Below are 25,808 nucleotides of genomic sequence, written 5' to 3' on the forward strand. Positions count from 1 at the left end.
AAAGACCTCTCAATATTCATCCAATTAACCCTGCCCTGTGTTAGCTGCGGCCACCGTATCCCCGCAAACCTCCTAATCTCATCTTCCCGGCCGCCTGACTCTCTCCTGCAATGCTTGCGTTCTCTTGGAATCTATTCCGTTACCCTAAGAGCCCATCGGTAATCTTGCCTTTGCATTACTTTCCCGGTCCATGCCCATTTCTTCTTCTTGATTTCGACTAGCCCGTCATTAACTCCCGTTTCTTCCCTGATCGATTCTTCTGTCTTGCTCTCTCTTAACGTTACATCTATCGTTTTTCTTTCCATAGCTCACTGCGCTGTCCTCAACTTAATTTCAAGCCTTTTCGTTACCGTCCAACTTTGCTCCCTGTGCTGGCAATCTACAACTGTTTTGTACTTCATTCCTGAGGGATACCCTTAAAGTGTTATTAATACTTTAGAGTGCCTGGTAAATGCACTCCAGCCCATTTTTACTCGTTTATTTATTTCACCCTCCGGGTACGGGTCAGCGGTTGCTACCTTCCCTTAGTTGATGTACTCCCTAATAGCTTCCAGCGCTGCACTGCCTATCGTAAACTGTATTGCCATTCCGCGATTATTGAACATTACTTGACATTTCTTTGTATTAATTTTTAGGCCCACCGCTCCGCGCTAAGCCTGTCCAGGTTCTTGTTCGTGCCATGCAAACCTTCCTCGGAGTAGGTTTGTTTATTTATTTATGCTACCCCTAAAGGCCCTCCCTGGAAGAAGTAAGCGCATAAAAAATAGGAGGGGGGATTCCATAAATTTTGATCAATTACACATTCGACACTTGAAGGATTAATAAAACGATGCTCAGAAACTAGGAATCCTCTCTTTTCAGCTTCGGTACATCACCAATATTTGTAAAAGATCGGTTACTTTAAAACGCGCTTGTCATGCTAGGAGAAGAACTGAACTCAAAGTAGGCGATCCGAGTAAATTCGCGCTACTAACATAACGCGACTGAAAATTCAGCCGTGGTTTTCAATGGCGGAAACCGGTCCGGCGAACGGCAGCGTCGTCTGCTACAACGCTGCCCCGCCCCTCGAAGCCGAGCTCCGAGTAGCAGACGACAGCGGCGGCCTTCGTAGCAGACGACACGCGAGCCGCCGCTTTCTCCATAACACCATACGACGCTCGCAATACTGGACGGTTAGAAAAGCTCGTTAAACGAAACTGAATCTGTCGCTGCAATATCTAACCCGGCAATTCTTCTTCCTCTTCTTTTTGTTACGTCTTCCTCCCACATCGCTTCCGCGGCGATCCCTTTTTTGCTTCTTTCGCTTTCCTGTCGCGGCGCTCCAGCAGCGCCCGTGTGCGTGCGTACGTCTGTGACGTCCGGTTCCGCCCCCCTCGCAGCCAATCAGCGTTCACAGCGTGTCGTGTTCATAAGGAGCAGAAAGAAGTGCGCCGGTTCATGCAGCATGTGAGGCGCTGCTCAATTTTTTCTCCCATGGCCCCGAAAAATAAACGGCTATTCCCTCAACGCGAGCTACTACTCGACTCGCTTCATCAGCGCGTGCAACGAAGAACTGAGTCTCGGGCTGATGGCGAAAACAAGTCGGCCCCATTTTTTTTTTTTCGTTTGTTCCCTCACTTGCATCTGGCGCTCGCGCAGAAAGCCGGCGCGCCGGACTATTTTGTGGCGCGGAGGAGCGGCACTTGCTACGCAATGGTGGTGCGCGGAGTGACATGCGCGCTCCGGCTCTTCGTTTCCGGTTCCGCTAGAGAGAAACCGGCCCTCCCCCCCTGACTCCCCCTTTCCTTGTCGCCGCTACGGAGCGCCGCCGCTGCTGCTCGCTCGCCGCGGCAACTTGTTGCAGTCGGGAATTATCTTCGTGTGAGTGAAGTGCGCTGCGCGCTGTGTGGGCATCCGTCGTCTTTTGGTGGAGCGACGGTGTGTGAGCTTGTTGGTGCGCTTTGGCTTTTTTGGTAACGACGATTCCCGACAGAGTGCCCCTCGTCGTCAGGTCGCCCGTGCAGTAAGGCGCCTTCGAACGCGCCGCCCTCGATCACGACTTCGGACCGTGTCATCGGACTCGCCTCGGCCGGCGCAATCATGACCATGGAAAACCTCGAAGTCGACCGATCCCTGTACTGTGACATCGGTGAAGCGGACCTCAAGGAGCTCTGGGCCCAGGAGTCCTTCGAATCGGTGAGAGCAGTGAGAAGGAGCTCGTGATTCTTTTTTGAGCGCGTGTCTGTGTTCGTGTGAGTGTTGTGCGAGTGAGTGAGTGAGTGGCGAGCAGTGGCCGGCGCCTACCCAAGCGCGAGCCCACAGAGCGCTCGCGCGAATTCCCGGTGTTTTTTTTTTCTATTTGTTTTTTTATTACGTCGTTTTCGTTTTCTTCGGATCAATCTGAACGTTCCCCCGCCACCTCTGCGAGGCTCTCTCGTGCCGTTTGGCGGATTGGAACGGGATCTTTGACCTCCTTGCCTCGAGGCACTCACGTTGTGTGGAAGGGAAAGATGACCGGTCTTAGCGTGCGCTCCGAGACGCTTGCCGACGGCAACTCTCGACGGTATCGTCGGCGCATTCCTGGCGTTCCCTCGGCCTTCTTAACCGCAACCGCCGAGCTTTCGGCTGGTTTTGTTCATTACGTTTTTCGCATCTCCCGATTTTTTTTTTTTTTCTAAACCCTTCAGGCTCTCGAGAGTTTGTCGGTGGTTACATTTCGTCGCTGGATTTTCGAGTCCGCATTTTTACCCGCTCTCCTGTAACATCGTGGTGTCTGCGGGATGTGGTTAAAAAAACAGAAAAAGAAAAAAATCCCCTGGATCTTTCTTAGCCCTCAACCGATAAGCACTTTGATTCATTTTTCCGTGCTTCTAATATTTTTTTCGGTAAGTCGGGGTTTTGTTCGTTCGACGCGCTCTGGTTTGCGCTTGCCAACAACCATCTCGTGCTGTGCTGTTTATTAGTGCGCACGCGCCGCAATTAAGTAGTTTCCGATGTCGAGATCTCGGTTAATTTTCGTTTGCGCGTTAGGTTACCTCGTCTGTGTTTACAGTTCGACGCTTCCGTCTTGTTTCCTTCGCCGAAGAGTTGTAAGCGACTCATCCGATAACCTGTCACCCTGAGCGAACCTGAAATCAGAACTTCGGAAACACAAACATATGCGGCATCGAAAGACATCCGGATTGACACATGTCAGTCGTAATATAACGGTTCTGCTCAGATCCCCATATTGGCAACCACTTGTGTTTTTCGAGTCGCCTATATCGACGTCCATCGCCTTAAAGTATAGATATATGTTTTTTTTTCGGGTTCGTACCATTCACATATGTAGTGTAATCACTGCACTGCCTGCGGCATTTTAGGCTTTATTTTTAGTCTTTATTTTGTCTATGCCACTGCCAGATCTTCGCGCCGTACTGTTTTTTTTTTTTGTTGTTATTTCGTCGAAGCTGGCTTACGCAGCTTTTGCTCGTGTCGCGCACTCCCCCCCCCCCCCCCCCCCCCCCTCCGCGATCAACGTACACATACGGCTGCTCCTACCTCAGCTGCCGCGCTCGAAACAGCTGGCCATACTCTTGCTAGCGCTCGGCTCCGCTCTATAGCGCGCTTGCTGTGGGTGGGGAAAAAAAAAAAAGCATAATAAAGCGTGTGTGATGGAACCGGGGTCTGTGCCGGCGTGAAGGGAGAACTTCACTCTGCAAACGAATCTCTCGGGCTGTAGCTAGCTTCTGAGTCGAAAATTAACCGCTCGGCCCCGCATTCTAAGTTTTCCCCGCTTGCTCGCTCAGGGAAAGTTCCTTCAGAAAAAAAAAAAAATTAAACAAGTATAAAACTGCTAACAGTTATGGTCGAAATCAGGGGCTGAATGTGAACAGGGTGGCTAGTTCAATCACCGCCGCTACTGAAGGCCTGGGCTCGGTTTGAGGAGAAGGCTGGAACACGCATTCGGCTATCCTTTAGCTGTGAAACGTGAATCAGCTGCCTGCTCGAGGTGCGATGGGAGGGGCGCAATTCGCATCGTATATCGTCCGCTATCGGTCCATTCCTGGCTGTTATCAGCGCAGCGATAACGGTACCCACCCCAGAGCTTTCTTTTTCGGTTTGATTCCATTATCGTAGCTCTTCTCTTCCTTTGTCCTTCAATCTGCCACTGGCGATTGATGTTTCATCGCTGCTGTCAGCGTTCTCAGACTGCAGAACCGGCATTTATACCGAGATGAAGTTAGGTAGGTTGGTTAGCGAGTTTCTTTCTTTATGTATTGGAGTACGGAACCGAACAACACGCTGTGTTCAAACAACGAGTCGTGGTTAAGGGGTGGGGAACATTCGAGCTTTTCTATGGCGCTTTCTAGTTGATTTAAAAAGGCAAAGCGAGTTCGGAGGGGTGTGTACTGGTGAGAGTGACAGTTTTCCCTGAAGGTACCGTCTTTACCTAAAGTAACCGGGCAGTGATCGTTCCTTTCTTAGCCGCGTAGCGAAGCACTTAAAACAGCCCTTAAACTCTGAATCTGTGTAAAGTAAGGCTAACATTGATCCTCACGTTTTGGCACCTTTCGGTTCTTAGGGGTGCCGTAAAGACTCAGTTATACTGTTGAGAATCAAAAACCTGCTGCTCGGTTACTTTTGGTAATCCTGCTCGGTCACTTTTGGTAAAGGGGATACCTAGGCAATCCTGAAGCTCATCGGAACGGTTCTCTCTCCTTGCCTCTCGTAGAGCTCCAACGTCTCTTAGTTTAGAGTCGAAGTACGGCAGGTCCTGTTCCGTGCGCACATTTAATGCTTCAACGCGGCGATTGGTGATCGTGTTTCACCCGGAAACTTGACCATCTGTGTAGGGGGAAAATCTCAAATGTCCTTGGCGCGTGTCAGAATAGGTTTCCGAGTATACATAACGGAAAAAAAAAAATCTCGCATATGGCACGAGGCTGGATTTCGTGGCAGCAAATACAAAAACAAAAAAAAGCAGGTTTATTTGCCAGCGATAATATTCAGGCAAATGGGCTAAATTCACGTTCCCTGGATTACAGAAGACAGTCTTCAGGTAGTCCTCACGAATTTTTTTTTCCCCCGAGGGCATTCAGCTACGCACTGTTTTGATTAATCATCGCCGGTTCGCTGGCAACGTTGAAATCGAAGTTTCACGAGGCCTTTATATTAACAATATGATGCGCTGGGCAAGAGCGTAATAATGTTGGTTTGGTCTATGGGGGTTTAACGTCCCAAAGCGACTCAGGCTATAAAGGACGGCGTAGTGAAGGGCTCCGGAAATTTCGACCTCTTGGAGTTTTTTAACGTGCACTGTCATCGCACAGTACACGGGCCTCTAGAATTTCGCCTCCATCGAAATTCGACCGCCGCGCCCGGGATCGAACCCGCATCATTTGGGTCAGCAGCCGAGCGCCATAACCACTGAGCCATCGTGGCGGTCCCTTATCATGTAGGGGCTAGTGAGCAACGGGAGACTGAAATCCGACGCTCTAACATCCAGAACAACAACAACAAAAAAGTGGTATTGTACGCGGATATATACGGTATTTACTCCATTTGGAAATCTGTAGCCGGTGTAGACTGTGCGGCATGTTGCAAGCACAGTGGAACACGAGAGCTTCTGACGAAGCCCCGCAGTTTTGCGCACATGTTGGGCGACAGTGCCGTCCACCTGTGACGGGAAGTTGTAAAAGTGTCTCAGTGAGTTCAACGACTGTCCCTGCGAGCTGAATTTCACATACCGGCTTGCGGATAGGTAGGCAGCTCTGAATCCCTTATTTCGGATGGCGACAACAAAAAACATTGTTTACTTGTATCGGCGAGTAATCATTGCCACGTTACGTCGTGACGAGATGTGCGATTGAGTAGGTTGTGACGGCAGTGGGAGCATTTTTTAAGCGCTTTCGAATTGTTATGAGCGCCGCTGCGGTGGCTCAGTGGCTATGGTGCTCGGCTGCTGGCCCGAAAGACGCGGGTTCGATCCCGGCCGCGGCGGCTGAATTTCTTTGGAGGAGAAATTCGAGGCCCGTGTACTGTGCGATGTCAGTGCACGTTAAAGAACCCCAGGTGGTCGAAATTTCCGGAGCCCTCCACTACGGCGTCTCTCATAGCCTTAGTCGCTTTGGGACGTTAAACCACATAAACCAACCAATCAACCAACCGAATTGTTATCTGCGATGGGTTTATGGACGCGTAGGTGACGAACGAATTCGAACTAACGAAGCTTGATACCTTAATGGGTATGCTACACCGGACCGGTGAATTCATTGAGCTAGGACTGTTGCACGGTGTGGCAAAGCCAGTTAACACCGTAACTTGGCAGTTTTGGTTATGATAAGCAGCGCGGGTTTTAAGTTACGTTACGCCAGTCGCCGTTTGCCTTCGCGCTCAAGCACTGGTTCTTATTTTTGCAACAAATGCTGTGGGTGACGAAAACCTGCACCTCTATGCTACGATTTGCTAATCCGTAGGACTAATCGTTTATCCCACTGCATTTATTCGTCAAAAGGACTAATGGGGGGTGATTAATAGTCTAGTTTGTGCTGCTTAGTTGTTCGGGCCCTGCCGTTGATTAGTTTCTAGATTTTTAGTTGGCGTTACACTTGGCAGACACTGCGCTATAAACTGGGCACTACATTCTTGGCGTCAGGTTTGACACGCTACTTGTGTTTACTTGAAGCTTGAGGGAGCTCGAGCGGTCTGCCGCTTTCGTCGAACACGAAAACCCTCTGCGAAATATACGCCTCTACCGGAGGGTGTTTCTTTTAAGATGGAATTACAACGAGATCTTGCGCTTTTCGCGCCGCCGTTTTTTGAACGAGTGTTTTTTTTTTTTTTTTAAGACGCGGGTTCGATCCCGGCCGCGGCGGCCGAATTTCGATGAAGGCGAAATTCTAGAGGCCCGTGTATTGTGCGATATCAGTGCACGTTAAAGAACCCCAGGTGGTCGAAATTTCCGGAGCCCTTCACTACGGCGTCCCTCATAGCCTGAGTCGCTTCGGGACGTTAAACCCCAATAAACCAAACCAAACCTAAATACCGTGACGGAATCTCGCCTGTAGAGTGCGCTGCGATATCCCGGAAGTCAAGAAATCTTTACATTTAACGAATACGGCTCCGGTGATGCGAATAAGGAAGTTGTTCATTTTAATTCGGTCGTGAGTAGAGTTGGCAGTCCTGTGCTAATAGGCTGACATGTTTTCTATACGTGCCAAGTCGACGCTATTGGGCTATCGGTGGAGCCTTTCTGGGGACTAGGGAATAACTGTTGGAAAAGGTCACTGGGCAGTCCCTTCTAAAATGCCTACGTAGCTATCTTTAGCCCCAAGAGATAAGACCTTAGATAGCGTTCAAGTTAGCTAATGGAAGCTGAGGGACTACCTCTTTGAGGTATTAAAGAAAGCACACCTATCGAAGGATAGCTATCTGCAGCTATCTAGAGATAGCGATGGCTGTTCAGTTAGATAAGACTATACCGGGTTGCATCCCTGTGTGGGGTGCAAAGCAGAAGTCATCAGCCTCATATTTTTGTTTCCACAGTTACAGAAACCATCTCCCCCGCGTGTTTAGTGTGCATGACAGTGTCATATCTGATAACATCTCGCCTGACTTCCATGATGAGTGCAATTGCAGTTTTCCTTTTAATCTCGCCGCCATCAACTAATGTTTTCAGTAAACGGCTTTTGCTTTTTTTTTACTTTTGTCTCTATCCCCTTTTCCGAAGCGCATACTCCGCAGTCCAGAAGCTCTCGTCGTTGCGTTTGGTCTTCTCTGAAATTCCGGCGATTGCGAAGCAATTAGTGTTAAATCAGGCCATGAGGTTCAGCTAATTTTTTTTCCTTTCAAATTTTCTCTTTTCTTTTGTTCTTTCTCAAGTTCGCTAGGTGATCGGTGCAGTGAGTCGGTCAATCACTACGCAGTGCAAGAGGACTGGAAATAGTGGAGATGATTTGTTAATCGCCTGTTTAAGTATTATTGTGTGGCTGAGGGGTTAGAGCGCTCGGCTACTAAACCGGATTGCCCGGCCGCTGCGGCCGCGTTTCGATGAAGGCGAAACGCAAAAGGCGCCTGTGCAGTTTGCGATGTCAGTGCAGGTTAAATATCTCCAGGGAGTCTAAATTCATCCCGGTAGCCCTCCAGGCCGCTTCAGTGGCTCAGTGGTTATGGTGCTCGGCTGCTGACCCGAAAGACGCGGGCTCGATCCCGGCCGCGGCGGTCGAATTTCGATGGAGGCAAAATTCTAGAGGCCCGTATTCTGTGCGATGTTAGTGCACGTTGAAGAACCCCAGGGGGTCGAAATTTCCGGAGCCCTTCACTACGGCGTTCCCCATAGCCTGAGACGCATTGGGACGTTCGACCCCATAAATTAAACCAGACCAGTCGCCCTCCACTACGGCACCTCTTTCTTCTGTCGTTCCCACCTTGCTCCCTCAACACCCTCTACAAACTTCTTTAGAGGGTGTTGGCTCCCTTCCCTCACAGCGCGTTTGAGGTGTCCACCGTGAAGTGAGAAAGTTACTGCACCTTTCCTTTTCTCAGAATCAGTTTTACATCTATCAATTAATTTACAGACACTGTTGTTTCTACTGCTACTGCATGCATTATACAAGTGGTGCCATTGATCTTACGGTGTGTTTGGTTCGGGAGAAAGTTTGTTTACTGTGTGCCGTTTTTAGCATCTTCGTCACGCTGTCGGCGTGCTTTTCGAAAGCCTATTAACCCGCCACTCCTCCTCCCACTGTCTGTGACAAAGGGAGGCGAAATATCTTTTTTTTCTCTCCCCTTTGAAACTGCACTTGTGCCCCATTTGACGGTGCCGCTTCTGTTTGTTTTCCCTTTCGTGCACATGTTTATTTATGACGTCATAATGTCGCTAAACAACGCTCGAGCGAGAAAGAGCGAACGCGCACAAACAGGCACCTGTCAGCCTGCGCGCCAGCGCAGTTCGAAACAGTGGACATAAAATGAGGGGGGAAGGGGGGGTACGTCCTTTGTTGTTGTGACAACAGGCGCATAAGCCTTCCAACCAAACCTAGCGAGCTTTTGTTATAAATGAGCAGGAACGTCGCACCCTTTCGTCGAATGTGTACAGAAACCGAGATTCCGGTTCTTTATGCATTTATTTATTTAGCTCTGTTTTGCAATGAGTCCACACAAAGCTAGAGCTATACGAGTTATAGGGCATGTGCTGCGCAATGGATATAAATAACCTAGGATTAATTTGGCTTTTTTTTCTTGAAGTCGCATTTAGGGATAATGTGCAGATAAAAAAAGAATGCCTCAATTAAGTGTTAGCGTTGTAACGGACCCCATGTACGAATTCTTTGTCCAACTAATTTCTAGAGGTTCGTGTACTGTGCGATGTCAGTGCACGTTAAAGAACCCCAGGTGGTCGAAATTTTCGGAGCCCTCCACTACGGCGGCCCTCGTAGCCTGAGTCGCCTTGGTACGTTAAACCCCCGTAAACCATTTGATTTTAGTACCGGTGAAGCTGTAATGCACGTTTGATGTGTTTCATTCAGGTTTGGTGTTCTACAAAAATTGTCGCTAGAGTCCGTCGCACAGCTCGTAAGGCATGCGATATATTTCTTTTCGCAGTTTTGGCGCTTAATTTTTTTTTCATCTGGACAATCCCATTGATATGCGAAAAGGCTAATTACACAGATTCTATGCTATGGGTTAGCTGTGCAGGGAATCGTGCATAGGCGTTATGCCTGAGGGATGTGTGTAAGATCCTGGTTTGTGCTTGCCGAAGTAGCTATTGTTGTTTCCTGCTCAGGGCTTTTTTTTTTTTTTTTGAGAAGACAAGTGTGCCATTGAAGTATTGCCGTGTTGTGTGTGGGCTGGGAGTCGTCTTACATTAGGAATGTCATCTTAAAGGAATGTAACCGGGAACTTTACGTTAACAACTTCGTCATGCGTGAAAACTATTTTGAAGCGTGTAATTTCGCAAGCGTCGGGAAAACTGCTGCGTTCTCTATTATTTGTCTTCGAATCCGAATCGAGGTTGACCTTTGAAGCAGCTTGTCTACACAGCTTGTGTCGACGTTTCAAGGTGTCGCACGTTTATAGGTAGATCTATCACGTTTTTACACCCTTTAATGGGATTGCGAATTCAGAATTAATATCTGCCAATCTAAATACGAAACAGAGGAATAAAAAACAAAACAAGTGAGAGTACTAGTAGTGTTTGCATAGCGTGATTCTGAAACGCTTATGGGCAATGTTTCTTTTTATTTCCGTCTGCAGAGCAGCCTCACATCGCGAGCGGTGCTTATGTTACACCCACATATCTTGCTTAGTCGGATGCATCAATGCGTTTGTTGTAGACGTGAAATAAATAAGTAGTCTACTGTGTGATTTCACCCAACCTGAGCTCAGACGTACTCAGGGGGTCGAAAGTTTATTTATTGTATATACTCACGGTTATATGTAGCATTTGGATCTGATTAAAAAAACAAAAACAAAAGAAACGACGGATCGGCGTTAAAAAAAAAACGAGAAAATAATTTGTTATTTTGTCGCAACGACAGGTTTTGCTGTTTTGCAGTATCTTTCTGTAGTACGTTAATTTTTTCTGTAGTACTTTTGTGCAGTCTGCAGTTCGGTAGCGCTTTTCTGCAGTAACTACGCAAAATTGTGTTTTTACTGGAAAAAAATATGGTGTTGCAACAAGGCTTTGGTCGAAAACTTTACAGAAGATCTGCTGTGATGGCATAAATTTTTCTGTTGTGTGTTTTGACTGGGCTATTTCAGATACATTGTGTTAATTGCGCGTGTTTGTGCTGTTCTGTTGTGCCTAGTTTTTTTAATTCGGTTTTCTTGTAGAAACATCTGACTGATGTGAATGTTTATGTTGTACATGTCTATCGCTCCCTTTCCACCAAGGCGCTATGTTTCGGGCTCCTCACGATCCATATTACCAATTATTTTGCTCCATTCCCACCGTTTGTATATGAACTGGGCAGTAAAAAAAAAACACAATTTTTGATCTTATTCGTGTCTTAAACCCGATTAGGCGAAGTATTGAAATGTTGATGCGTGGCGAATATTTAAAATTCTTGCGCACGGCACGACCGCTTCGTAAAATATTCGCAAACAATCGATGCAGCCGCCCGCGTGTGTCACACTCCTTCAGCTTCCCTCAACGCTGTCATGTTATTTGCGCTTTGTCCCGAGATTGTCTACTAGACTTCGCCTTGCTGTCTTCCTGAATATAAACAAGAAAAAAAAAACGAGCAATGCTTAAAATGACAGCGATTCGGAGTCGCTGTGCGCTGCATAAAATTTGATGACAGGTCGAAGAGTGCGTCAGTTGTCAGTGTGCGTGAACCACTATGCCACGGCTGATGGATATGAATGATGTAAACAATGCAAACAATCCCACCTAGAGTGCTAACGCTCCATAAACGTGCGTCTCACAGCCTGGCCCAGAGCTCTGGAGATGATGACAGACTTGGAATTCCCGTAGATGGAAGGGATTCTATCTAAACAAGCCGGGATAGAATTTTCTCCTTGAGAGTGGACGCCGCGATTAATATTGATCGGAATGTGAAAGAACAAAGCGCGAGTACAAACAGTGCTAATTACTTTTGCTTTCGATTCTTCCTGGAAATTGTTTGCAACTGATCTTTACTGCTGCTTCTCTGTCACCTCCCTTGAGTCATTACGTTGTTCAATAACCTCCGCAGACGATATTGTCGATGCTGTTAAGCCGGTGCTTGCCGTAAGCCTAGTCATTCGTTTTATTTTTTACCTAACGGCTACCATTGGCAGACACCGCGAGTTTGTGCTCGTTATACATTTATTAACGAGCCTACAAGCGAGTTATTTGGCTCTTAGAACTTGTAGAAGGTACTAGAGGTTCTGGCGCGATTAATGTTCAGTCAGTTCAGTTCGCCTCTGCGTCGTTCGGTCGTTTTCGCGAAAGCTTATACACATATCTTGTCTAGGGAGTTCCTTGTCACCCTTAAATCGAGAGCGCTCGTCAGGCACTGCAGCCTTAAATCTTGCCGCGACTTGTTTGGATGTCTCAGCCCTCGCTGGAGCAATTTTCTTCGGAATACCCTCTTCTGTCGTCACTACTCATGACCATATATTGCACGGAAGAATTGCTTATGTCATGTTACATTATTCCTGGAGGTTTTTGGGTTTGGTTTTATCGGGTTTAACGTCCCAAAGCGACCCAGGCTATGAGGGACGTCGTAGTGAAGGGCTCCGGAAATTTCGACCACCTGGGGTTCTTTAACCACTAGAATCGCTCAGTACACGGGCATCTAGCATTTCGCCAAGAACGAGATGCGACCGCCGCGGCCGGGATCGCACCCGTGTCTTTCGGGTCAGCAGCCGAGCACCGTAACCACTAAGCCACCGCGGCGGCTATTCTTGGTGGTGTGGGGATGGTTTTCGATTTAAACCGTAATAATATTTTCTCATGTGTTTCCTGCAAAGATTGCAATAATACCGTTGTGAGAACAGAATAGTTGCGCAGGTTTAACCTATACCGTACTACGGGCTCTCAGTGCCGTAGCGAACGGCGGCCACGTTTCAGAGAGCTTTCTTTTGTGAGAAAAAAAAAAGTAGTTTTTTATATATTTTTTCTTTCCACATTGTACCACTAATCACTCCGCAGTAATTTCCTCGACCGTACTGATTCCAAAGCAGGACTGATGGCTGTCAGAATTATGTCGTTTTATTCTTCTTTTTGTTCGTTATTCCATCCAATTCGTTATTCCGCGTAATTCGTTATTCCAGGTGAAATTTCCCGAGCTCGTCCGTCCAACTGTCGCTCGCTCTCTCATTATGTTTTCAGTCTCTTCGCGTCCGCTCTAACGCTCTAATAGGCCGTCGGTTGTCAGATCAATCCATTACATCTCCTGGCCCGGCACTATTTTTTTTTTTAATTTCTGGTACGATTTCCTCAAAACGCGTTCGCTTGCTGTAATCACCGCTGACATGAGCAGAATTTTAATTGCACAAATAAAAGCTTGTATAAACCCCTAAAATTTTACTGGTAAGGCGCAACTGAGTCTAAAAGCAACCCCAGATATTTTGGGAAGATTGCTTAAAATATTCCTTGCGTGAAAAGTGCATAATGAGGACTTAATAGACGTATTGCCCAGTGTTTTTACTTCATAAACAAACTCTCGGTTATTTATAAATATAAATGTGAGTGTTAACTTGGAACATAATTTATACGTTCTTACATATATGCATTTTAGTGCCCTTTATTTGTACATAATTTTTACTACTTTAAGCGTGCAATTTTCTCAAGTGTTGGGGGTCGTAAAATGGCACAGACAACAAGGTTATCGATTTGCTCGAACAGGCATGTGGTGTCATCCATGGAAATGAGAAATTGTGACTGAGGGTTCAGATTCACTGTATCGTTAATAAATTAAATAAGAGTGTCCCGAATATTCGTTTATGGGAAACGTCTTTATTTAAATAATTTTAATACTCAATAACTTTGCTCACAAACACAAGCAATAAAAATATTGCCAGATGGCGATTGGAGGAATCATGCTCAAGTTCGGTTGGGGTGCTTCTCATGACCATGCTCTGGAAGGACTCCCTCCTGTGCGATCAATGCCCTGTTGAGCCCTGTTAACCTTTGCGACTTGGAACCCGTTTTCATATTTCTGTCGGCGAAGCTACAAGTTCATTTCTAAGTCCTCTTATAAAAATGGCCTGTAGACTGTCTGTACTCTTCTTATAAACTCTATTGCCTTCTATAGATATTTCCTTTTGTCTAATCACATTCTATAGAATGTGCTTAGAAGAAAGTCCGCCCCGCCGCGGTGGCTCAGTGGTTACGGCGTTCGACTGCTGGCCCGAATGGTGCGGGTTCGATCCCCGCCGCGGCGGCTGAATTTCGATGGAGGCTAAATTGTAGAGGTCCGTGTGCTGTGCGATGTCAGTGCACGGTAATGAACCCCAGGTGGTAGAAATTTCCGGAGCCCTTCGCTACGGCGTCCCTCATAGCCTGGGTCGCTTTGGGACGTTGAACCCCAACAAACCTATAGAGCAAAGTCCACTGAAAGTGTATGGCCATAAACCTATAGATTATCTACAGACTTTATAGGTTTGTAATGCCTATAGGCTAGTCCATATAATTTTTCTGTAGAATTTCTAAAGACTTTAGACAAAAATCTGTGAACAGTCTATAGACTATGTAAGGAAATTTTTGTAAGGGGTAAACACATTCGTCAGAGCCTTGTTTGCTGTTTTTTGACCATACTTAGTAGTTGTTTACCGACAGCCTGATCTTTTTACGCGGTACGCTAAACTGGGGTCATTCGAAAAGGTTAAGCGCCACCACGAGTTACGGATTCTCGGAAACTTTTCTTTGCACCAAAAAGAAAGACTTGCCCAGTGTGATCGACGAGCACAGGTCTTGCATAAGTAATGGAACTGCCGTCCAGCTCAGGCGAGAATTGCCTTTGCCTATATACTCTCCGTTCGCGCTCTATTGGGGCCAATTATAAATGCAGGCCGGACTCAACCGACAGTAGCCGGATATTCCGCACTCGCGCCTCGAGTTTTGCGAAAGCCGATTTTGAGATTTCTCGAATTGCGGACAAAAAAAAAAAAAAAACAAGAAACAGCAGTAAGCGATGGCATCGTAGATAAACTGGCCAGTGGCCGGGGCTTCTGTTGGATAAACCACGAAGCGTCCGGTTTTTATTTCTTCCCCGTCCGTGGCCGCTACAGTGGACGTTCGGTTTCGGTCAAGCGCTCAGGCGGCGAATTACATACCGCGCAAATGAAGTTCTAGAATCTAGAAAAAGTTCTACCCCTAAATAGTTTCATTTGACAGTCCATATAGTTTTTCTAGTACACCTGTGGACTCTGTGGAAAGTTTTGATTTGATTTTGATTTATTGGGGTTTAACGTCCCGAAGCGACTCAGGCTATGAGGGACGCCGTAGTGGAGGGCTCCGGAAATTTCGACCACCTGGGGTTCTTTAACGTGCACTGGCATCGCACAGCACACGGGCCTCTAGAATTTCGCCTCCATCGAAATTCAGCCGCCGCGGCCGGGATCGAACCCGCGTCTTTCGGGCCAGCAGCCGAACGCCGTAACCAGTGAGCCACCGCGGCGGGTTGTGGAAAGTTTTGTAACAGTAACGGGGCTCGGGCGAATATATCACTACAAGCATAGCAAGCAAGATCACCTTGCCCTGAAACGAACAGTTCCTGTGTTGATTATTAATCATTCGCTGATATGATTGTCTAATCGGTTATCTGTAGTTATCGAGATGCGCAGTGAGCGGGAGCTGTCGAAATAAACAGGTGTTCTTGCCATTGTCACTGATTGCTGTTCCGCATTGCATGGTCGGGAGCTTTGACAATGCAGAGGCTTACTTTGCACGAGAGAGAGAGTAATTGTGACCTGCTGCACCTAATTACCGAAAGAGTACGGGCTCCATTCACCACAGACCACAGTTTGAATGACTTCTGGACTGGATAGAAAGATGCCGCAGTTAGTATGCTCTAAATGTAGGTGCCCACTGAGGAATCATCTTTCGTGGAGGTGTTGTACTTATGCTATTATGGAGTCTATTTTTACACCCTGTTTCTCTAATCCGGTCGTTGCGTCGATGTGGGTGTAAAAAGTGCGACTTATGGAACTGCGTTAGTGTATGCGCTTTCCAACTGCGCCTGTAAAATATGTCCTAGAAGGTCTGCGGCTCTCCTTAGGTTCTATATTTTGGGACTCCTACCTTTCGTGTTGGCGACGTACTTGAAAACAGTACTGTTCATCGGTTAAACTGTTGGAAATCAGCTTCCGTGTTGATCAGCCATCGCAGTACTTAAAAATACACGGCACAAACTGTGTACTACGCTCCGGATGAGTGAAGGGTGTAAAAATTGACTCTCCAAAGGGTGTAAAAAGCGGCAACGTCTGGCACATTGTGTGAGTAGGTACAGGGAGTTTCACGAAGGAGAGTATCCGCTTCTACACCCCACTCCGTCACCTTCTGGAATGGCTGATTAGTCAGCCGTCTTTTTTTTGTGTGTGTGTGTAAGGAATAAAACTGCCGTCTAAACAGTAACCTGTACAGTGAACCAGGTTGCTTCCGACAACAACAAGAGGCGCCGCGATTGAGGCATGCTGACGAAAACCAGGCGGTCGGAACGCTAAGCGGAATTAGAACAGGACGTAGCAGTAAACCCGAATGGAAGAAAACAGATCATAGCAGAAATGTATGTGTGGCCAGTTTGGTCAGGTACACTGGATAATAGTGCTGTGTCAGTGTCGTATTGCATGTACGGGGTCTCGCCTCGCAACGGTCGGCAGAGTAGTCACGCGAGCTTTCCCGAAGCTGTGTGGGAATTTGTGAGGGCTAGAAACCTTTCAAGTCCTGCTACCCTTCCCTACCCCCTCCCCTTCTTTTTCTTTGATAAACTTCGTTCCTGCTCAGTCCACCAGAGCTCGCGCCTGTAAAGGCCGCCTGCGAAAGAAAGAAGCACACACATCAACCAATGAAACAAACAATCAAAAGAGAAAAAGGCGCAGGAATTCTTCGTCTAGACTATAGAGAGCTGGTTGGAATCCCTCTCTCCACCCTCCCCCCTGCACTCAAAGCCGCCGCCATATCACCCCCCCCCCCCCCCCCCACCTCTTCCCACGAGCGTCGTTCCTTTCGGAATTTTCTCTGTCGCGGTTTTTGGTCGGCCGCGTTTAACCAGGCCAACATCGCATGGACGAGCCGATCCACCCTCCCTCCCCCCACTTCCCTCTCTCTCTTCCTCTTCCTCCTCACTCCGGGCAGTCTGGCAACCGTGCACGCCGCCGGCGGCGTTATAGCAGCGCGCAACCTCCTTGCCAGCCGCAGGTAGTATATATATCGGGTCCGTTTCCTCCTTTTATACCGTCCGGCCGGTTGAATGAACCGGCTGCGTGCAGCCCGCTCTCTGCGCTCTCGACTTTCCACCCCCCCCCCCCCCCTTTTTTTTACTACTTTATTTTATGTTTGGCGTGGAACAACTTCCTTTGCCGTCGCCACCGCCGCCGCAGTTGCGACGGTGTGTGCGACTCTGTTTTCGTGTGTATTCTTCTTTCTCATTTTCTTTTCTCTCTCTCTCTCTCTTTCTCTGTGTGTGCTGCGCGGTTGCAATACTTACCTGCCTCTCTCTCTCTCCCACCTCCTTTCGTCACACCGTTCCGGAATGTTTCCGCCTTTTGGTCCGGCCTTTCTTGTCGCCCAGGCCTGGACGCGCTCCGAACGTTGTCCCACCCAGTCGAAAAAAACAACAGCAGCACTCTGTCGAAAATATACGACAAAATATTTTGTAGCTTGCTCGTAACGATAGATTTTTCTGTTGTGTTGTAGTTTTTTCTGTGGTACTTTCCTGTTGTCTGTAGTTCTGTACTATTTTTCTGTAGTAAGTACACAAAATTTTGTCGTTACTACAGAAAACTCTGTCGTTCCGACAAGTTTGTTTTGTCAGAAACATACTATAGAACTCTGTCGTTCCGACAAGTTTTTTTGTCAGAAACATTCCACCAAATCTGTTGTGACGACACAGACTTTTCTGTTGCGTTTTCCGACAGGGCTGCAGTTAGCCTTCCGGCGATGCCGGATAGCGCCGCCATGACGATTTTGTTTGCTGTGTGTTATTCGACGAGATAGATGAGGGGTTAAGGAAAGGAAGCGCGCTGTGGAAGCATTTGTGCTGTCTCGGGGACGGGGGATATAGTGATTCTATTACGATTCCGTTCTGTCCTTTTCTTTTTTTTTGTGCGCTATTGGCCGTTGCCGTCAAGCGACAACGCCGTGCCTGTTCATTCTACTGCTTGGCCTGGGAGTCAGTGCTGTCGAGAATTGATGTGGTCACGTGATGATGCACGTGGTTTTGGAGTATTTAATGCTTTGCACGGCTAATCTAGCAGAACTTTTTGCTGGGCTAGTTGGTCCATTCTGACATTGGTGAAAACAGCGCGAAAGAAGAAGCCCGAAGGCGAAACGAGGAAGTGACAGGAAAGAGCGCTGACTGACAACTGAATTTATTGAGCGAAACTCGCGCAATAAATAGGAAGGCAGTGCCAAAGATAGTCAGATGCAGTCAACGTCACATGGTGCAAAGAGCCATAAAAGCGATAAAAACAAAACAAGGTGAAAAAGCTAACAGTGAACTGAATATCAAAAGGGATGGTAACAAAATGAAAACTACATTCAATGACTATACACAGTTAATGTCACATGGTGTAAAGAGCCATAAAAGCGATAAAAACATAACAGGGTGAAAAGGCTAAAAGTCAGCAGAATTTCAAGGGGATGGTAGCTACGTTGCACGCTAGCTACGTTGTGTCACAGGATAAATAATGAAAAGCCAAGACAGCAAACCTGTGGCGTAAAGCATGCCAACATGTTCGTCAGGTGTAGGGAAGGTGTGATTTACCAGATTCCGCTTACATGCGACAAAGTTTATATTGGTCAAACCGGAAGGTGCCTGAACGAACGTTTAAGGGAACATGAGCGCTCACTTGAAAAAGGCACTGGCTCTAATCTAGCGCTTCATTGCAAAGATTGTAAATGCATGCCTCGATTACGCGACACTATTGTTCTTGATAAGAGTAGAGACAGCGTGGCCCGGGAGTTGAAGGAGGCTTTCTTTATAAAAAGAAAGGGCTTGGAATGTGTCAGTGACGCGTCAAAATCATTGTACAGGAGTGAACTTGCCTTTTTGGAACAACATTGCTAAATTTTTAATGTTGACTACGCGTGTTTCAATCGTTGAGTGTCACTGTTTCATCGTTTTATTGTTAGGTCTGTGCATGTTTTTAGCCAAACGTTGTTACACTCAGTTAGTTTTTATTCTTTCCACAACTCCATTTCGTCATTTTTTATCGGTTTTACCCTTGTTACCTGCTATGGATGTTTTATCGGTTTTTATGGCTCTTTACACCTTGTGACATTAACTGTTTAAGTCATCATGTATTTTTTTGTTACCATCCCCTTGAGATTCTGCTGACTTTTAGCCTTTTCACCCTGTTATGTTTTTATCGCTTTTATGGCTCTTTACACCATGTGACATTAACTGTGTATAGTCATTGAGTGTAGTTTTCATTTTGTTACCATCCCTTTTGATATTCAGTTCACTGTTAGCTTTTTCACCTTGTTTTGTTTTTATCGCTTTATGGCTCTTTGCACCATGTGACGTTGACTGCATCTGACTATCTTTGGCACTGCCTTCCTATTTATTGCGCGAGTTTCGCTCAATAAATCCAGTTGTCAGTCAGCGCTCTTTCCTGTCACTTCCTCGTTTCGCCTTCGGGCTTCTTCTTTCGCGCTGTTTTCACCAATGCACGGCTAACGTTGTCACTTGTTTGCCACCGTCACTTTTTTTTGCGATGCTAGCAAGGGCCAACACTCTCATTTTTGCTGTCGTGACGTAACACTTGTGTTGGTAACCAGTGACGAGTATTTGATCTTCCTGTTTGCAGTTTAGGTCAGGTCAGTTTATTTTCCTTAACCCCATTTAGGGGTACTACACGAGCGCAGTGGTTACGTGTATGATAGTATTACATGGACAAGGGAATAGAAAAGAGGGGCTAGTTATGACATACATGAAGTCATGTATAGAATTACATGGTTTACTCTAAAATCGGTCGTGCTGTTGCCTTGGAATGCATCTGTGCATGATGGCAACCAGGCCATTCATTGTCATCATGATAAACATGACACAGGTGCGCTGTGCGACCATGCCTCCTTTAACTTAACCCCGTTTTGAGTAATTAGTTTACAACCAATTTTTCGGCAAGTTCAGATTAGAATTCGACTGCGATTCGAGCCGGGCTAACATTAGCCGTTACGGTGACTTTTTACGCTGCAAAGGTTACCGGACCATCGATCTCAGAGCGTTGAGAGGCTTCTTCAAACGCTATTTGGCTTCGTCTTCCCGAGGAGCAATTCTCGATACAGGCCAACAAACTCTCACTAGGCTTTTATTGATAGTCACTAGAACGTGAATGCACATCATCTTAGCAAAGAGAATCGATGAAAGCGCACCCGTATCAAATGGCAGAGCCATTCTCTCTTCACCTGCATTTCTTCCCCGCAGTTTTAGTTCGTGTTTCTATATCCGTACGAATTTGTGTGCGTGGATGTGTGTGTGTGTGCATTGACATCAAGAAGCTGTCGCTGAATGTCCAGGTATATATATATATATATATATATATATATATATATATATATATATATATATATATATATATATATATATATATATATATACACACACACACACGCTTACTCTATGCCAGCTGTTGCCTCAGCGAGCCTACCAGAGCCTATTATCGTTTGCGGGGCCCCGTTATACGCCGTCAGTCGTCTCACTGTCGTAGCGAGGCCCGAGCCCATCTCTCGTACGCACCTTTCGCTTCGGTGTATTGGCACCGTATATAGCTCCTTTTGAAAACCTTGTCACGCGTTCATGCATTTCATTCTTTGTCGGTCCTCGACAGACTCGGCACGCTATCCGTCGATTTTTGTTTTTTTAACAATAAAAACTCTTAGTCAAAACAATACACTCTCGTTCTCTCAATCGCATTCCAAAGCACACATGCTTCACTGGCTGCTTACAAAACCGCTCACTGTCTGTCATTCCGTAGACTTTTCATTGATAGCAGCATGTTGGCAGCAGCAGGCAATGAGTCGAGTGGACTTGGAGGTTATTTCTTTTTGTTTTTATTAGACAGTCGAGGGAGGGGGAGGGGAGATCTGTAAAGGTTCGGCCCTTTTTTAACGATCAACAAGAAGTAAATCATTTTTGTCTTCGCTCATCATCGACATGTGAGGGCGGTAACGCTGGGCAAAGTGTTCTTATGGATTGTCTTCAGCGCTACTGTCATTCGCTGTAGGTGAGATTTCTCTCTGGAAACATCATCCGTGCGCTGAGTGTTCAGGGTTAACATTGAGAGCATAGAAACTGCCGTAATTTTTTAAGCGCTGTGTATGCTTAGCTCGACGGTATTTCTATTCTTGGAAACATTCCGACACTTTGTAGTCGTTGCCGTGACTCCACTCAGTGTTTGCTAATAGAACGTTGACATGCCGTGTACTTCCTGTTGACTTTCTATAAAGGCCAGTAAAAAAAAATACGTAACCATGTCAAAACTACGACAAAATATTTCGTAGTTTTCTCGTAATGACAGAATTTTGTGTTGTCTTGTGTATTTCTGTAGTAGTGTCGTTTATGTAGTACTTTTCAATAGTCTGTAGATCTGCACTACTTCTCTGTACTAACCGCACAAAGTTCTGTTGTTACTACAAGTTTCTGCTCAGAAACATTAGAAAAAATCTTTTGGGATGACAGAACTTTTCTATTGTTTTTTTCCGACTAGGAAAGACTGTTTGAGTAACATCTGTGTGATTTGTATGGAAAAAGGATACATACGATCCTCGAGGTTAAAAAAACAAACATTCATACGTCCATGTTTCCTTTTTTTTTTCTTGTTGGCAGAAAGGTTTTATCGCGTTGACAAGATTCGGGTGTCACGTGTATTTCGCCAGATTTTCGTTGCAGTGCTGTACCAGATGCTAGGTGTATTTTTACGCGCTTTACCGAGACGCTTCCCTGGTTGTTACATTTGCTTCAAGAGATGTTCTACGAGTCATTCTGTCAAGCGTATACATAGTTCAGGGCTATGTGTAGATTCAGACATCCTGGTGTTACACGTACCTTACTGTACTATCTCTAGAGATAGTCCGTCAGATTTTATGCGTATTTTTATGGACTTTTAATGCAGGCACCTCTCCTGGTGTCATACGTGATTCAGCGGTCTTTTTGTAAGGGGACTCCATAAGGTGTTGAGTATACCAACAGACTCTCTATGGCAAGACGCTTCCGGGCGATATACATATTAGAGCAGACGTTCTGCACAGAGATTCTATGAGGTCTTCTCCTCATCTTAACAGATATTCAGTCGATGCGCTCCTTCAGGGCGTTACACGTACTTCAGCAAGCTTTCTATTTCTAGCTACCCACTAACTCTTATCAGGGGTTGTACTTAACAGGCTTTATGCAGACGCACTCCACAATGCGTTATACGTATTTAACGCTCTCTTCAGACAGATGCCTTATCAGGCGCTATTCTCATCGTCACAGACTTCTAGCAGAGACGCTCCATCAAGTGATTTACCTATTTCAGCGCACTTCCTAAAGAAAGACTCTATCGGGAGTTGTATAGGTGTCTGAAAGCAGTTCCTGGGAAGGAAAGCGGCCCTTCCATTGACGTCACCGCTACTCAGGACCCGCCATTGCCGCTCTTAGAGAGAGGCCCCCCTCCTCCCCTCTTCCTTACGCTCTTTCCCGTTGCCTGAATGCTCGCGCCCAGTCTTCGCGAAAGGAATTCCTTCACAGCTAGCGCTCCCGGCGCCCAGATCCCTCGGCGGCGTCGCCGTTCCGCGAAGCCTGCCCGCCCTGAACGCTAAGCGGCGCCGGGCGCCGAATTTTTTACGGCGCACAGGTGGCGACAGATCACGCCTCGCGCGGCCGCGCCGGCGCCCTCCTCGGCAAGGACAGGCATCAGCCCTTGGCAGTGTACACGCCGAGACGCCCCGGCGCCTGCCTGCCTGCCTGCCTAGTTGCCTGTGTGTGTGCGTCTGTGCGTCTTTGCCCGTGAATATGTGCTTCTCTGTGCGTCGGGATCTTCTGTGCGTGCGTCCGTGAGCTTGTATTTATCGGGCGTCATTATTTGTGTACTTGGTAGCGTATGCGCTGTGTATGTTTGTTTATATGACCAACGTGCATGATTGCCCAAAAGTCCTCAGGCCACCGGGCCTACTTTTGAGCAGTGCAGTCAGGAACTTGACGGCTTCTAGGAAGCTCCTAAGGTCCTGAGGGTTAATTAAACCTAACCCCAGACCTGTGTTTAGGCATATATATGTGTTTTGCGTGCATGCGATATATAATTAACTTGCGCCGCGGTGGCTCAGTGGCTATAGCGCTCGGCTGCTGACCAGAAAGGCGCGGGTTCGATCCCGGCCGCGCCGGTTGGATTTTGATGGAGGAGAAATACTGGAGGCCCGTGTGCTGTGCGATGGCAGTGCACGTTAAAGATCGCCAGGTGGTCGAAATTTCCGGAGCCCTTCACTACGGCGTCCCTCATAGCCTGAGTCGCTTTGGGACGTTAAACTCCCATAAACGTAACCTAACGTGCTGCTTTGCTTGTAAATGTGTGCGTCCTTATCTTTGGGAATTTATGTAGGTTCACGCGCATGCGGTCGTGTTTTTTCTGGGCATACGTACTTGCACATGTGATTAGGGGGTGGGGGGGGGGGGGGTGTAATTATGTTAATGCGAACTCGCTTAACTCGAACTTCCGGTTTATTCGAACTGGCGCTTCAGTTCCATCGGCATCGTGTGTATCAAGGGGCTGCTTAATTCCAAATCCGCACGAATACGAGACAGTGTGTTTGTGTACTACATGTATATGGCTGCGTGTGTGTCTTTGTTGTGTGCATGTATGTTAATTTTACGTGCACGTGACCTTATGCATGTGTGTGGCCTCTCCGGGTATTTGTACCAGTTTGTTTATGTTTGTGCGCCGTGTATCTCTCTCGCCTTGCAAGGCTTTCAAAGGGTGGAAAACTGTGCGAGCTGGATGGCTTGTCGGCCGAGATTCTGAACTTCGGCGTTCTCGTTATACGGCGGATGTGATGTGACGGCTTCTACTATTACTTTTGGCAGCTCTCGTTAGATGGTGTCGTACCAGTCGTCACTGCAACTGTGTGTTTAGTTGCTGTTCACATGATTCTGCGAGCTTTGAGTAGTGCCCAGTAAACTCCAGATAGAAATTGAGCTTTGTGGGCACAGCTTTGCGTGGATACTTTTAGACGCCTATGGCTTAGTTCTGATTCTGGCTTCGTTTGTGATCTGTTCGCTTTTGTATCCTAAGAGAGTGTCCGGGAAAACAAAAACAACGCCTTGCTTTGACTAAACATTTCCCGGTGTTCGTGCTATGTCAGCGAAAGTTCTGGTGAAATTGTGGTGTGCCCTACGCTTTAAGCAGATGTTTTCTTTGCCTTGATTCTGCGGGATCGTGTTATCCTGTGAAACGTTGAATATAACGGCTACCTGTGTTTGATCGCGCCTCGACCCCTCAAGAAATCTCGAAAGGCTGTAATGGCCGACTTCTGGGTGTTCACCTTTGTTAGCAAACCGTGATTCCTTTGAGCTTGGTAATAACTTTCCTTTTGTTTGGTATCTTCCAAAGCTGCTCTAAATGCCTTACATTTGAAGAGCTTCTGCGTGGGGTTCTTCCGTTACAGGTGCAGCTCGAGTCACTGCACCTGTCATAAGGCAAAAAGCCAGAGTTTGGGGTTGCAGGTGCCGGTAACCGCCATGTCGGAAGCGTCCTGTGTGCATCTTTTTCAGTTTGCCGGCTTGAAGTTGTAGTGATCCAATTTCGCAAGCACTGTACAAGTTTTTTTTTTTCAATATTATTTTATAGTATCGTTTGTTTTTTTCTTCACCATTCCTGGTGCCGTGCGCCCGCAGTGTGCAAAGACAAAAAAAAAAAATGGGTCGAGGACGACACGAACTTCGTGTGTACTACCGCAGAGTTCTTTTTTCCACCTCGGCCTGTTTTCGTCGCTGTGAATAAAAAAACGCAGTCAAGAATGGGAATAGTGAATCCAAAAGCCCGCGCAGTTGTCGCCGCATAAAAAAAAAAAACGCAAGGAAATCAAGACGTGAAATAGGACGCGTAGTAAGCGATATCGCGTTCTGCTTTTGCCTGCGCCCTTCGTAGCGTTCGAATTTCGTGCGTCATATTCAGAAAAAAGGAACGTGGACACAGCTGTCGAATCGCAGGTGCTTGCTTCAGCGTCGCTGGTGAAAGGGCAGGATGAATAACAAGCACTGTGCGTATCATGAACACGGCAGGGATGTTCGCTGCCTCTCTATACATCGACCAGTGCATGCGCTCATCTGTGCCGAGTCCCGCGTTGAATAAATTGCACTTTACCACGCTAGTCGACCATCCGGTGCTCATAATGGCAAATTCAATTCGAGATGCGCCAGAAGGATGCTGCATGCGCTTCCTGCGGTCATTTGCGCTGCTTAGTTTTTATTCCGAGCACCACATCGTGTTTTCGTGCAAAGTCAGAATCATATTTGTTAGTATGTCAACAGTCTAGCAAGGGAACAACAGTTCGCAGTTGGTGGCAAGGTGCTGGAAGTAGTAAAAGATGGTTTGGTTTGGTTTATGGGGTTTAACGTCCCAAAGTGACTAAGCCTATGAGAGACGCCGTAGTGGAGGGCTCCGGAAGTTTCGACCACCTGGGGTTCTTTAACGTGCACTGACATCGCACAGCACACGGGCCTCTAAGAGAATACGTCTACTTACGGCAGGTAGTGGCCGCTGATCCGGATCATGTTAGGGAAATGTCTAGAAGAATAAGAATGGGGTGGAGCGCATATGGCAGGCTCTCTCAGATCATGAATCGCAGTTTGGCAATATCCCGCAAGAAAAAAGTACACAACAGCTGTATCTTACCGGTAGTCACCTATTGGGCAGAAACGTGGAGGCTAACAAAGAGGGTTCAGCTTAAGTTAAGGACAACGCAGCGAGCTATGGATAGAATAATAATAGGTGCAACTTTAAGAGACCTGAAGTGGGCAGAGTGGGTGAGGGAACAAACGCGGGTTAATGACATCCTAGTCGAAATAAAGAGGAAGAAATGGGCTTGTGCATGGCTTGTGATGCGAAGGTAAGATAACCACTGGTCCTTAAGGGTAACGGAGTGGATTCCACGAGAAGGCAAGCGTAGCAGGGGGCGGCAGAAAGTCAGGTGGGCGGATGAGATTGAGAAGTTTGCGGGGATACGG

At 46.9% G+C, this 25,808-nt stretch overlaps 1 protein-coding gene across 2 annotated transcripts in view; it reads left to right on the plus strand.

The window, feature by feature from the left end:
* Positions 1–1,821: 1,821 nt before the first annotated feature.
* LOC149330281 (uncharacterized) overlaps positions 1,822–25,808 on the plus strand; it is a 265,373-nt gene continuing 241,386 nt past the window's right edge. The window contains exon 1 of one of the 2 annotated variants that reach the window (XM_089560885.1): positions 1,822–2,175. Coding sequence is in view for 1 of the 2 variants with exons in the window: in XM_089560884.1 (XP_089417010.1) it covers positions 2,080–2,175 (96 nt within the window). In the remaining variant the exon portion in view is untranslated. The remainder of the gene's footprint in view (positions 2,176–25,808) is intronic. The other variant, XM_089560884.1, reaches the window with a different exon arrangement.

This window comes from Amblyomma mixtum, chromosome 9 (genome assembly GCF_055824585.1).
Source record: "Amblyomma mixtum isolate Tamu chromosome 9, ASM5582458v1, whole genome shotgun sequence".
Lineage (NCBI taxonomy): Eukaryota > Metazoa > Arthropoda > Arachnida > Ixodida > Ixodidae > Amblyomma > Amblyomma mixtum.